The sequence below is a fragment of the Echiichthys vipera genome (assembly GCF_963691815.1).
Source record: "Echiichthys vipera genome assembly, chromosome: 17".
In the NCBI taxonomy this organism is placed as follows: domain Eukaryota; kingdom Metazoa; phylum Chordata; class Actinopteri; order Perciformes; family Trachinidae; genus Echiichthys; species Echiichthys vipera.
In genome coordinates, this window is record NC_139842.1 from 12,624,541 (window position 1) to 12,639,125 (window position 14,585).

Sequence of the window (14,585 nt, forward strand, 5' to 3'; positions counted from 1 at the left end):
ACAGTATTTTAAATCCATTTTATTAGATTCACCGACCACTGGCATCTGACAAGTCACATTTGCTGCTCACACACCATATACCATACAAATTATTTGTATAAGCCAAAAATATTGCATTACATGAAAGACTCCAACATTTCAGGTATTCAGCTTCTTATGAACCACATATGTGAACAAATTAAAAAACAAATGTGAAAAAGATGAACAGTTTGAGGGCTTATAAAAAAAGCGTAAAAAGCTCTATTCAGCACTTAGAACGTCAGTCTCTTACCACTTCAAAGCTCTGATGCACACTTTAGAATAAAACTTTCTTTAAGCTGTTTCACATGGTATTTCAAGAAGATTTTGAAATGTCAGTCTAGAAATCAGATTTGCTTCCACACTTTTGAATGCATCTCTCTTACTTTTGCCTGCTTTCCCTCTTCACCGTTATTGTTTATGGCTGATTTGCATCCAGCTTATTCAGGACATGGATGACTTTGAGCCTGATGAAACAGTGCTGAACACAGCATAAAGACAAACAAGTGTTAACGGAGAACGGAGTCCAGCAGGTCCATCTTTAAGCCTTTATGTGCTCTCCAGAAATGCTTCAGAGGGAAGGGGGGAAGAGATGTGGTTTTATGACTCCAGATGAACAAAGGCCTTCTCAAATTCTTTCACAAACTGCAGTTCTCCAGCTTTGTACGCCCTTCAGCTGCGTTAAATACTTCTGTCCACAGCCGCTGTCATCAAAACCAAGTCAGTCTGCACTATCCGTTTCCCGTGAGCAGCTCAGTGCTTCTCCAAAGCTTTCGTCAGCAGGTCGTTGAGGCGGGAAATCATCGGTCGGGGATCGTCGTTCAGGCCTGCTGTGATCATGGCGTTGTCATAGATCTGCAAAATATAGATGAAGAGAGATCAATATGTAAAACTGAAAGGATAAATCACTTTAATAATACCATAGAGAGTTCATTAGATGCTGCCAGAACAGAGACTGGGGAACATCAACAGTATTTACTTATCATTTATCACTGTATTCAATCTGACAATTAACTTTTCAATGTCAAAAACTTTGAATAATGTTATATGTATATGGTGTATTTTACCATGTGGGCTAATATTACTGGAAATACTAACTGACAAGAGTCCAGGGATTAAAGAGAGAAAAAAATAACTATTTTTAAGTTGTATTCCCCAAATTGTTTTGGTAAAACCGCTTTTAAATCGATCTGAAAAGATCCACATTCCCACAAAACACTCACGAAAAAGAAAAGGAAGGTTCCTCTCTAGTATAGTATGTTGGGGGAAAAAAAGTCGGACAACTTTTCAAGGCTCGTTGGTCTCTAAACTGCGCAAGTTACGTGGCATAATCGACCTACTGTTGTCAAACGATTGCCGAATTAGTACAAAAGATTGCAAACAAAACAAACAGCTTCTTTATTGTAACTCGGTCACCTGCATTATTGAGCAGACACTTCTCTGAGCCACAGTTTAAAAAAGCTTTTCATTAATGAAGTTGGACTTTGCATTCCTTATGGCGGTACGTTCTACGTGCATTTACAGTGTTATTCTTGCTATGTGGCAGGGGGGAAAAATGCAAGAATATTTTAATATAAATATCTGTTTCCAAACGAGTCCAATAGACTGAAACCTGTCGTAATGTCGGAGAACTTTGAGAGTCAAGCAAATAAAGGCTGATCGTTAATCGCCAGGTAAAAACTAATCTCAAATGAAAGCTTTTAATGTCAAACATCTGAGCAGGAAGAGTTTAGGCCAGTAACTTAACAGTATTTCTGTCAGAAAAAATATACAGTAAGAAGTGACCTTTATATGTGGGACTTATGGAAACTGGATTGGAGACGTACATTTCCTCGACTTATACAGCATGTAAACATGTTGGATGTTTGAGTAAACAGCTAACTGTAACTGGAGCAGATCAGAAAACAATGAGGCCTCATATGCAGCTCTCGAACACACAATACCTGTTCAAGTAGCAGTCCGGCCAGTTCAGAGTTTGTTTCCTTCAGCGCCTGCAACTTCTTGATCAGATCATGTCTGTCATATGGTAAAAAAAAGGAGTACAAGAGAGTGAAAGCTAGACACAAACACACGTCGTTTCTTTTATCCCATGTAGTAAAAATCCATTTCCCCACACACACACACACACCCTCTCTCTCTCACCCTGCATTGATCTCCAGTGTGGGCTGCAGTATCTGAGCTCTCTCCTCAGGAGTGCGAGCCAGCTGCTGGGTGCGGAGGAAGTGGCGTGCAGCACCCATTTCCAGCACCGTGATCATAGCCGGGTGGGTGTCCAGTCGAGGAGTCAACTAAGGGCCACGTGAGGGAAAAGAAAAACATTATGCAAGATAACATTTTTCAGGCCAGTTAAAATGAAATATGAGAACAAATTGAAGAAATGTGATGTGAAAAAAAACAGTGCACTGATTTGAACGGAGCTGATTTCCTGTCAGGATGCGTTGACACACATCAGTCATATCTTTACCTTTATGTTGGTGACTCGAGGGCCCAAAGCGTTCTTCATCCAGGAAATCAGGTCGTCGGCCTGCTCCTGAGACAGGCGCTCAGAGGCTGGAGGAGATAAAATGGCAACAACCAGGAGTCAGCACTACAGCCGTGACACTAAGAGTCGTCCTGCAACACTGCTCAGCTTTAACTGGAGACATAAGAGAGGAGCAGACCGGGTTTGCTGTCTTCAAACTTCTCCTCTTTGTAGTGATCCACCACGATGTCGGTCTCCACTGAGATCATCTTCTTCTTGTCGAACTCCCTGAGGTGGAGCAGGGTCAGCTCGTCAAACTGCTCGTAGCAGAACAGCACCTGCACGTACGTGAGAAAATTTACACTGCAGTTTTCATCTATATGGACCAATTTTCTATCTCTTAGAAAACAAACTATTCAATAATAATCTAATATCTTATGAATTGAAATATCTGGCCACTTCTCTGAACAAAAGCCAACTGATAAAGTAAACAGTGAAGTTCGAGCCTCAAAAGGGGCTCAAGTTTCTGCAGGAAGCAAAAGACATTTTAACCCCGGGTCTTGACCGCGGACGTCACATCGACAATGAAAGACAGTGAAAATGTCCAGTAAATGTACAGTGTAGGTTACAGTTTGCCTGTGAATAAACACAGCAGCTGCTCAGTGATCCCACGTCTTGCTTCCCTGCTGCTGGAAAAAGTGTCGTGAGAGTCTGCTGGATTAAAGCAAGAGCAGAGTGTGCTGCTAAGTGCCTGCGTTACAAAATGTAAATAAACATATTTATTCAGGCTTTTTAAAGGGCATCAACCTCACGACTGTGCGCATATAGTTGAAAAATTGACTTAAACAAAGTAAGTAATTAGACGCAGCTGAGACGTAAGCCTGATGGAGCTGGTGTGTGAGATGGGCAAGTGAAAAAAGCTTGTAAGAATATGGATTATAAAAGAACTGGAGAATAACGACTGACTTTCGTTAACTTGTTGACTCAATCAATTTGGCGGATAATGTGATAAGCTGCCCTCTGAGATGTGTTACAGAATAGGTTTTCTTGACATTTTTTTTCAAATATCCCACACCTTCATGAACTCCAAATTCAATGACTTACCAGGGACTTTCCAGGCCCAATTCCCTAAAATTCAAGGACCTAACGAGGCATAGCTTGAGACAGCGATCAAGGTTAAGTACTGTTGTGACACATGAAACGTTAAAAAGAACTTCTATTTCTATTCTTGCACGCAATATATACGTACATTCTTATTTTAATTTTCAAAAACATATTAAGGCCTTGATTTTCCTTGCAAGAACCTGTGGGAACTATATCGCGAGTGCTTTCAACGTTATTGACATCTCACCTCCATGTCTTTCTGTTTCATGGCCTCGTAGTAGGGGGAGTGCTCTGCGAGATGGCGGTTGGGTGCGCACAGGTAGTAGATGTTGCGTGTCCCGGCCTTCATGCGGGAGGAGTACTCCATCAGATTGGTGTGCTCGCCCGCTGGCAGAGCAGAAGACTCAAACCTCAACAGCTTTGCAATATCCTCCTGTACACAGATAGCATGAAGGGTCAAACAATAATCATATTCACAATATCATATCTCTGCTGCTTTTTGCTTGTGTACGCCACCTTGACGTCTTGCTCCTGGGTGGTGACTATGCCCTCCCTCATGAAGAGGCCGTAGTCCTCAAAGAACTTGTTGTACTTCTCTGGCTCCTTCTTGCTCTGGTCCAGCAGGAAGCGGATCACCCTCTGCTGCAGAACATCACGGAGCTTCCTGAAGTCAGAGGTGATAAAAAAATAAATCAGTATTCAATTGGAGTACAGGTAAAGAACTGAGAAATGCCAAATGAATTAGGGCTGCTCCATCTCACTTATCTTGTTTTCATTATTGCAAAATAGAATGTGTGCGTAAATATCCCTAAAAATTTAGATTTGGAGCAAGACAACATTGTGGAACAGAAGTGATCGCACCTTAAAAGCAGAAAACAAAGCAGTAAGTTTCACATCAACAGTGTATAACTGGTGTTGTACCTGATGAGGGCGCTCTCCTGCAGCAGCTCTCTGCTCAGATTCAGTGGGATGTCCTCACTGTCCACCACACCTGCGCACACACACAATTTTATCTCAGAGGTAAATTATTTAAAAAAACATTTTTTCCATGTATTACATAGAATTGTGCATTTTAAAAGGTCCCATATCAATTTTCATGTTCTACTAGAATATGTTTACATGCTTCAAGGTAAAAAAAACATTTTTTTTAGGACTGGACCCAAATATTTGGATAATCAGATATTAGTTTGTTGGATAGGTATTCCGTATTCAATTGTGGTATTCAGATCTTCATGACACAAGCCTTAAAAAAACAAAATCAATTCAACCGAAAGACGTGTTGCTCAGTGTGAAAAGTCTTCTATATTTTGCTGTCATCATGCTGTCATGTTGCTCTCCTCATGCTGGTGCTGGGAGCGCAGCAGACGTTACACAGCAGCTAACTTGATGCTCTGCTCCCAATTTTAGCTGCTCTGTTTCAACACTTTTAGGCTTAAAATATGTGCACGCAGGCTGAAATTCACTTGCCGTGTTACGAGCGATTACCACTAGCCGCTAATGTATTAAATCCACTGAAATGTGGGAGGGCTGTGCCATCCGTCACAGCTGGAAACAAGGACATGTCTGTCTGAGTCGTGTAATTACTGAGCAGTCTGATGTGTGTAGAGGTCAGTGTTGTACTGTAGCAGACCAGTACTGTTTTCTGAAATTTGAATGAAGATAAACCCCATATATGGTCACACCAAACGCCAATGCCAATTCTCTCTGGACTGAGCGTTTTGATACTTGATACTGTATTTATATCTCATCGCCTCTCAACCTGCTTTATAATTTAAAAAAAATAAAATAATGAATAAAAACAAAATAAAGAATAAAAACAATGAGATCCACCACGAGTGGGCGGAGGCACTTGGGAAGATCCAAACCTCGGAGGAAGCGCAGCCACTTGGGCAGGATGTCAGTAGCTTTGGTCTGGATCAGGATCTTCCTGCTGAACAGAGCCACACTGGAGCCCATCTCCCTGCTCACGTCAAACATGCTCGGCTTCTGTTGACAAATTAAGTATTCTTAATAAACGTTTAAATAAAAGTTCATTTCTGTAAGGGGGAGAGGGTTATAGAACGCGATGTTTAACACGGGTTGGCATTTTTTTAAGGGTCGTTGTGACACGTGTTGCAAAACATTCCCTTTAAATTGGCTAGTGTGATTTTCACTTGGCTGGACAATGAAACAAAAACAGTTAAAATAAAGTTTTGAAGTGTCAACGTTGTACCAGTCCTGAGCTTCTTACCGTTTCAGGGACATAAAAGATGCTTCGGATGTTGAGTGGGGCGTCGGCGCGGTAGTGCAGCGTGTAGCGGGGCTTGTCGTAGGCTTGCGCGACGTAACGGTAGAACTCCTCGTGCTGCCAGTCACTGATCTCTTTAGGCTCCATCATCCACAAGGCCTGGTGGTAGACAGCGGCCAAACGACCATTAATAAAAAGTAAAGAAAGAATGAGTTATAAACAGGGGCACTATATTACCATGTCACCAATAGAGAAATGTTTATTCTCACCTGCAGAGTGTTGAGCCTCCGTCCGTTCAGGAAGATGGGGAAGCTGACAAAGTTGCTGTACTTTGTCACAACCTCTGAAAAAGGACACAACCACAGCTTGTAATCGTATGGAGTGACGTGTCACCAAAGTGTTTCATCCCTGCAGGTATAGAAGCAGCTGTACCTTTAACTCTGTCCTCAGAGGAAAACTCCTTGCAGTCGTCTTTGAAGTGCAGCACGATCTTTGTTCCCTGTTGAACACCACTGGCTTCAGCGATCTCAAATACTCCAGAGCTGAAAAAGACGATGTCAGAGGATGACACTTGGTCATTTCACAGATGCGTGGATACACTCTCCTGTGCTTTGTCACCCACTCTTAAAGACTTTCATCCCCATCGCTTCCCTGCCTCTCACCCGTCAGAGGACCACTTGTATCCGGGTGCATCAGGCTCAGCGGACCGGGAGTACACGTCAACGCGGTCGGCCACCATAAACGCAGAGTAGAATCCCACCCCGAACTGACCGATGATGGTGCTGCTGGCCTCCGCCTGGTTCTGCAGGGCATCCAAAAATGCCTGAAATGTGAGGAAGAGGTGATTATCACAACAGAATGAGGACGACACATTCATAAATATAAACTGACAGATTCATTGGATTGTCAATTATAATTTTTGACACACTAGTTGAGTCTGTGAAAGAAGAATCACCTTGGAGCCCGAGCGGGCGATAGTCCCCAGGTTGGCCACCAGCTCTTCTTGGTTCATCCCCACTCCTGTGTCCTGTAAGAGTACAGAGTACCGAGTCACTCATGCCAGCCTTCATAGCTTGCTGTATAATATTCATCCACTAGGTGGCAATCCATCTCAAAAACAGACAAGGAACAAGAGTTCAACAGAAACCCATTTTTTCACTGCAGTAAGCTGGTTCTTACTTTCATTTCCACTGTATTTTTGGATACATCTAAATTTAAAAGGTTACAACAGGACCAACAATGTCCTTTTATGTGAAGTGTGTGACAATCGGTGATGCAGTTCATGGTTTTCTTTCACGTTGACACTGGATTCAGGACACTGCTGGGACAGACACAAGTCTCTTGGTACCCCAAAACGCCTTTGAGATCATCAAACCCCTTCGTAGGTTTTTGCTCCACTGCATCCATTGGGATTATTATCTTGCATCCCAATTTCTGCCAGATGTATAGAAATCTTCTGTGCCAAGTGTTATCAGAGAGGGAGGGGGGGACAAGTACCCTAAAGCCCGGGGCACAGTACGGACCGACAGTGTGAGTGCGCCCTGAGAGAAACCTAGACTTCTGCACCTCCTCTTGACCTTAAATCTAGCCTATGATTGGAATCTTTGGCCAATCCCAGGGGATTTAAGGAGAGTGCGTGTTCCTATTGGCTCAGGGGAGAGCGAGCGCTTCAAAATGAGGTCTCACTCTACTTCAAATCCTGCCGATTTTTTCTTTTCTTTTTACCTAGTGCAGTTTAATACCGACTTCCCATTTTACACAGTCATGATTATACCTGAATGGTAAAGGTGCCCTTGGCGCCATCGGTCTGCAGGTGTATCTCCATCTGAGCGGTTTCACCACCTCCTGTCATCAGTTTGTGGCGAAGTTTTTCCAGAGCGTCACTGCCGTTGGAGATCAGCTCCCTGATGAACACCTGATGGGATGCGAAAAAGAAGAACAGCTATAGTTCATATAATGAAATGTCAGTGTAGCCAAGTCGTTGAGTCTCTCTGTCTTTCTCTCACACACTTACCTCTTTCTCAGAGTACAAAGACCTGGCAACAATGTCCAGCAGTTTTTTCGTCTCAGCCTGAAATTCATGTTTGGATAAGCTCCCTGCATGGATCAGAAGTAAAATAAAATTCAGATGATATCAAATCTAACAGACGATCAACACTAAAGGAGAAGTGTGTCTGCAGCTGTTACAGCACCTTGTACAGACTCTGTATCACTGATGATGGTGTGCAGAGGCTCCTCTTCAGGCTCCTTCTCTGCCTCCTGGGTGCTGTAGTAGGCCTGCTGGCTGAAGCCGACGCAGGACCGCTGGGAGCTCCACACTCTGGGCCCACTGCTCCACCTCTGCTGCTGTCCAACCTGAAGGTCTGATGACAGGAGGGGTCAAGGCGGTGAGGCTGCTTCACAAGGAAGCTGTGGATTTGTCTTTTCTTTTGTATTTTTTGATGCCTTACAGAAGGCTTTAGTGAAGAATATTCAGAATCTTCATTAAAGAGCCAGTCAAGAAGTTATTTGCTTAAAAAAGTATTTATTAGATTACTCTTTCAAAGTTTTGGAGAAACCTCAGAGAAACTCTTATGTGCTCACATGATTAGATATTATAGTATTACAAACAGGTAATTCCATACTACAGAGACTGTAACTTTGGAAGAAAGCTAGCTACTTGTTGGATTGACTCAGCTGCTAAAACATCATATTAACTTAATACTTACTGTAATTTGCACAGATCAAGACACCTGGAGTCATGCTAGCAAAGGACAGTGGTGGAATGTAACTAAGTACATTTACTCATGTACGTACTGTACATGAGTACAATTTTGAGGTCATTATAGATTACTTGAGTATTTCCATTTTATACTACTTTATACTTCATTTAAAAAAATATAAATATTGTACTTTTTACCAGGGATGCTCCGATGGTTGATCGGTGGGCTCTCAAAGTGCAGATCGCAGATCACACACACACACACACACACACACACACACACACACACACACACACACACACACACACACACACACACACACACACACACACACACACACACACACACACACACACACACACACACACACACACACACACACACACACACACACACACACACACACACACCTCGCTGCAACATGTGAAGATGCGATTCCAAGAGGTGGTAACAACAATGACAATTTAATACGACTAACCTCATCTGACATTTGAGCACGCGCCACACAACACGAGAAACAAACACGGGCAAAACAAACCCCAGGCACCCGTCACTCTGCTCATTCATTTTATTTCATCCATTGATCCTGACAGGGGATGTAATGTTTACACAATAAAAAGTTGATAGTGGTGCATAAAGATCTTGATTTGTATTTATTTGAGTCGTTTTACCACTTTGTGATCGGTTATCGGATCTGCCCAGAAATGTGCTGATCGGAGCATCCCTACTTTTTATCCTACTACCTTTGTTTGATAACTTTAGTTACTTTGCAGAATTAGATGAACACAAATTATAAATTAACTAATTATGATGTACCGGTATTATCAAAGCTAAGATGCCCAGCGGTATACAGTTACTAAGAGATCCCCACATATATCCAGAATGTTCTAAATGTCATCGTGGATATTCAGAACTTTCATTCTGACTGGTAATGATTCAATGTTGACTCGGATAAATGGTTTTAAGGATCTCTAAAATGTGTTAAACACAGATGAGTGTGACTGTATTAAATGTTAAGACGCTTGCCACAGGCTGGTGAATGGAGCAGTGCGCCGCAGCAGAGTTTACATCACAGTGATGTCGCAGCTGTCATCTAGCCTCAGAGGCTAACAAACACAGCTTACCTCTGGTGAAGGAGCGCGAGGTCATTCGGCTGCTCAGCCCTCGTGCACATGGCGCGAGCCGTGAGCCGGACCTCTGACAGGTACCGAGGGCGAACCGGGCCAGCGCGAGGGAGCGAGACATGATGACGAACAAGAGGACGAGGCGACAGGTCGTTTACTGACCGAGGGACACACGCCGGACGACGGTAACAGTCAGGACCCGCGTCTGCGCCTTGTAATGACGTCAGCAGGGCGTCCATCACACAGCCTGATGAAAAGTGGAAATTACTCCACTGATTAAACATTATCTCATGTAAAAAGTATTTAAGTACACGGTTTGATATGTATTAAAATCCTACTAATAGCACACGTATAGATGCATACTTAATGTTTATTTGGTATATTCCTTTGTTATTTTGCATGGATTCATTCCAGTTCTTAATTTGCCTTCAAGGTCAAACTGTAGAGGACTTAATATGACTCGATGAATAAATAAATAAATACATCCATAAATAAATTTATGCTGAAATAAATGTATAAATACATAAATGCATGAATAAATGGGACATCCTACCTTGTTAATACATGGACGAAAATAAACAAATGTAGATGAACAAAATGTAAAAACTTAATTTATTTGTTTTTATCTATTTATTGAGACATACGTCCGGTTTAGTCCTCCATAAAGCAGTGGTCATCTTAACTATAATATAAAATCAAATACAAATATGTAAAGTTATGTTACAATATCTGTCATGTTGACACTGATTGGAGCTGAAACGATTATTTGATTGGCTGATAATTGCAGATTCATTTTTCCATCTTTTGATTTTTGATTGTTGAAATAAATCATGTTTTTCATTGCAAGTCAGAAAACATTTGATCACTTCAAGTTTTTTACACTTGTTGAACTATGGAGACCTCAGAAATGGGATAATTTATACCACTGTGCTTTGCGTTTTATTACTGGTTGCCACAATCATGTGCCTCACTGTTCCTTATATGCCATCGCATAGTGTCCATCTCTGTATTTCCGTAGACTCTCTTTATAAATCTATTCTTGGACTTCGGCCTATATATTTGTCTTCACACGTGTAGAAACCTCTGCCAAAATGGCCTCAGGACATCATACAGATGCAGGTCCCAAGAGTTTATTTGTGTTTTGTGTGTAACCATGCTGCTTTTGTGCTGCCATCTTGGCCAGGTCACTCTTGGAAAAGAGGTTTTTAATCTCAATGATTCTTTTACCTGGTTAAATAAAGGATATTGATTGGATGTTGTATCTTTTCCTTACCCTAAATTGTACTTGACATATTCGCTTGGAGGTTTCCACCTTCTAGGTTCTAGGTGTTTTATACACTAATTGACTGATTGAATAACTGAGAAAATAATCTGCAGATTAATTAATAATTTAAACTATCATTATTTCATTATCCTTATGCTGACCGCAAGAGAGTTCTCTCCGAACAGAAACATTACAAGCAGAGTCTGTGGCACACAGGTTTATTTAACAATATGGTATATAAGTACGAAATGAGCCATTTGAACCAGTTTGTACAGTGATTTCATTCTTATTTTCTGCATATTTACAGTACCGTCTAGCTGCATGATTTGCATTAGAGAACAGTTCATCATCAATTCAAGTTAAACGCAAGAGAGAAAATGATGCACAAAACTCTCTGAACACAAATCAGCAGTCAAACAAGTACATTTTCATCCACAGACAAAAGAGATTCAGGACTATCAGAACTTCTTTTGACTGAGGGCGAGACAAAGCATTTTTTTTTTAAACATTTGCAAGACAAATACTGGGCCCAGGCCAGTAAAAAGAACATTCCGGCACCTGTGAACATTAACAAGCTTCAATGCAGGTTTCTCTTACACCTGCATTTTGTGTTTGGGTGTGTGCAGTAGTTCCTAGATCTATACAAATACGTTTATCTCCCATAGACTCTGCAAACAGGAAAGAAATTAAGGCTTTCCCAAAGGCAGTCCTTTTGAAAAATGGCATATCAGAATAAATTAGCCAGGAACAGAGAAACTGAGCAAGAGGTGAAACCTGGCAAAAAATCCCCAGACAAATTATTTTACAGTCTTCTCAACACAAATACGATATTAATTTTGCAAAGGTACAAAATAAAAAAAATTGAATAATAAAATGAAATATTTTTTGTTTTGAGAAGTTTTGTTAAAAAAGTCAATACCGGAGCATAACAAATGAAAAACAAATTAAAACAACACAAAGACCAGGGCAGATTCTTGCATGGCTGGTCTGAACCAAAAATATATTCTTTGTGTCTTTGTTGTCTTCTTTTCAACAGCAACTATTAAATCACTTTCTGTGTTGGAAGAAAAAGCAGTCCCTTGGTTTAAGGAAAGTTCACAGTCTGTAGGCCTCATACGACTCATTTGTTTGTATTTCTTTAAGCTTTTTACATCAGCAACTACAAAAATGTCTCAGCTGAAAACAGAACAAGGCCGTTCTTCTGTCCCAAAATGCTACAATCCTTCAACAAATTTCTCCAGAGTGTCTCCCGTCGTGTCACCCACCATACCCATGTCATTACTCAACCCGCCTCTGTTTGGTGTGTTAAGTTGCGGGAGCATAGCACTCTGCTCCGGTGTTCCCATATGTCCCTGCTCCATGGAGCCGGACATTGGGCCGCCAAGGCTGGGGTGGGGAGAGCTGGAGTGGAGGGCGCCGTGCTGAGGTGAGGGCTGGGGCTGTATCCTTGGGGAGGGACTGGAATGCGGGGGCTGCTGCGAAGGTGGACGGGGCGATTGCACTGGGGCTGGGGAGCGTACCTGGTTTCCCAGGGTGTTTGCCATTGTCTGGCCAGTTAAGTGAGCTCCTCCCTGGGCTTGGCCTTGGAGCATGTGAGGTTGTGGACTCATCGAGTTAGCTTGTGCCGGAGAGCCCATCTGCTGCTTTAACATCTGCTGCTGCTGCTGCTGCTGAAGCATGCGCTGCTGGAGTAGGTTCTGGGGCCCATCCATGCCCATGCCAGGTTGACCCATTTGAGATGTGGGAGGGAGCTGTCCCATGGGTCCCCCACCTCCTTGCATAGCCATTTGCTGCTGCATACGGAGCTGGGAGTAGCTTGCTGGCCCTGGCTGCTGCTGGGGGAACTGACTGTGGCCCTGAGGCATGCCTCCTTGCTGCTGCTGCTGCTGCTGCTGCTGAGCCTGCTGAGCCTGCTGCTGAGCCTGCTGCTGCTGCTGCATTTGCTGCAACCTGAGCAGCTGCTGTCTGCGGTACAGTTGGGGATTGCCGTTTTGTGCAGCATTCATCATTTGGCCTTGGGGGCCCATGGTTGCCATGCCCTGGGGCACTGCCTGCTGAGGAGGCTGCTGCTGAGGTGCCATCACTGGCCTCTGAACCTGGTTTATCATGGCTGCCATGGCCTGCATTCCTGCCTGGGACCCCAGCATGGCCTGAGAGTTCTGCTGCTGCGCCTGCTGCTGTTGCTGTTGCTGCGGCTGGGTGGCCTGGTACTTGGCTGTCCTCTGTTTAATGAAAGCGGCCATGAGGTGGGGGTTAGACTTGAGAATGTTTAGGACCTGTTGTTGCTGCTGTGGAGAGCTAGGAGATTTGAGGGTGCGTAGTAATTCCTGCAGGGCACTCGGCGCAATGTTACCAGGTATCCCCCGTGGCATGTTTTGTTGCTGTGGTGTCATACCCTGCTGGGAGGGCCCTTGTGGAGGCATGACCCCAGGCATTTGGAGACCCTGTTGCTGGGGCATCATGGGCCTCTGCATGAGCTGGCCTTGCTGGAGCATGGGGGTTCCCTGTGCCTGCTGGGGGGCCATGGGGCCCTGTTGAGTAGGGACCTGCGACTGATGACCCTGGGGATTCTGCATCCCTGGACCCCACTGGCCCTGCTGCATAGCCTGCATCACCTGGGGGCCCCGTGGCCCCTGCATCATCTGCATCTGTCCCTGCATGGGCCCCATCATTCGTGGGTGGTTCATGGGCATTCCATTCATGGTATAATTCTGCTGCTGCTGATGCTGCTGCTGCTGCTGTTGCTGATGCTGCTTTGCCTTGGCTACCATCTCGATCTGTCTGGCTACCTTCAGGGCTGCCAGAAGTGGCTGCTGCTGCTGTTGCTGCTGCTGCTGTTGCTGTTGTTGTTGCGGTGGCTGAGGCTGAGGCTGCTGTTGGTGGGGCATGTTAGGCAGAGGTGACTGCTGCTGATGGAGTGGGGATGACTGAGGCCCCGGTTTGCCCTGCGGCACTGGTGTTGGGGGCTGGCTGCTTCGGCCATTGTTGGGAAAGCTTTGGGCAATATTGGCAGGGTTTGGTGGCTGCTGTTGTTGGGGCTGGTTGGGCATGGGCTGTGGGGTCTGGGGTGTATTAGGCTGCTGCACAGAGTTGGGTGTGTCAGGGGCAGCTGAGGTAGGTGGAGATGGCATGGGCATACCCCTTCCAGCCATGGTGGCCATTCTGCGGCGCATCATTTGAGCCTGCTGGAGCCTGTGCTGCAGCTGCTGCTGACGGAGTTTGTGCTTGATGTTGAGACAGAAGGGGACAGGACACTTGTTCTCCTGACAGTGCTTTGCGTGATAACAACATAAAGCGATGAGCTGCTTGCACACAGGGCAGCCACCATTGGTCTTGCGCTTGCAGCCTTTGGTGTGTTGAACCACCCTCTTCATCTTCTGGCATGAAGGAAGAGAGCAGTTGGCATTGCGACACTGGCAGGCATGGACCAGGGACTGGATGCAGCGCTGGATGCTGAGACGACGGCTCTCCTGAGGGCTCTTGGAGGCCTCTCCACCCTGACCGTTGCTGTCATCGTCTAGACCTAGGCCCCACTTCACCATCTGGTGCTCGTGGCCCTTAATGTTGTAGCAGTTAATGCATAGGTCGTAGTCCTGATGAAAGGTAAGGGAGACCACAATAAGTGCGTTAAGATTTGTATTTAATTTGAAACTAATACAGATACTGATTCAAAACATATCAGTAA

General features: G+C 44.2%; 2 protein-coding genes across 5 annotated transcripts in view; both read right to left on the reverse strand.

Moving 5' to 3' along the window:
* Window positions 1-3: 3 nt before the first annotated feature.
* trap1 (TNF receptor-associated protein 1) lies at window positions 4-9,811 on the reverse strand. The gene is made up of 18 exons (XM_083931712.1): window positions 9,637-9,811; window positions 8,003-8,173; window positions 7,825-7,907; window positions 7,585-7,725; window positions 6,766-6,837; window positions 6,473-6,633; window positions 6,243-6,352; window positions 6,080-6,153; window positions 5,814-5,969; window positions 5,449-5,569; window positions 4,505-4,574; window positions 4,100-4,247; window positions 3,831-4,016; window positions 2,679-2,817; window positions 2,483-2,568; window positions 2,161-2,306; window positions 1,962-2,034; window positions 4-873 (listed from the first exon to the last, which is right to left on the reverse strand). The coding sequence occupies exons 1-18, from the start codon at window positions 9,755-9,757 to the stop codon at window positions 772-774; spliced, it is 2,160 nt and encodes a 719-aa protein (XP_083787838.1). The 5' UTR covers window positions 9,758-9,811; the 3' UTR covers window positions 4-771.
* Window positions 9,812-11,157: 1,346 nt separating this feature from the next.
* Window positions 11,158-14,585, reverse strand: part of crebbpb (CREB binding lysine acetyltransferase b) — a 50,870-nt gene continuing 47,442 nt past the window's right edge. For all 4 annotated transcript variants that reach the window (XM_083930976.1, XM_083930975.1, XM_083930974.1 and 1 more), the window contains exon 31: window positions 11,158-14,493. In XM_083930976.1, the coding sequence (XP_083787102.1) occupies window positions 12,115-14,493 (2,379 nt within the window). In that variant the 3' untranslated portion in view covers window positions 11,158-12,114. The remainder of the gene's footprint in view (window positions 14,494-14,585) is intronic.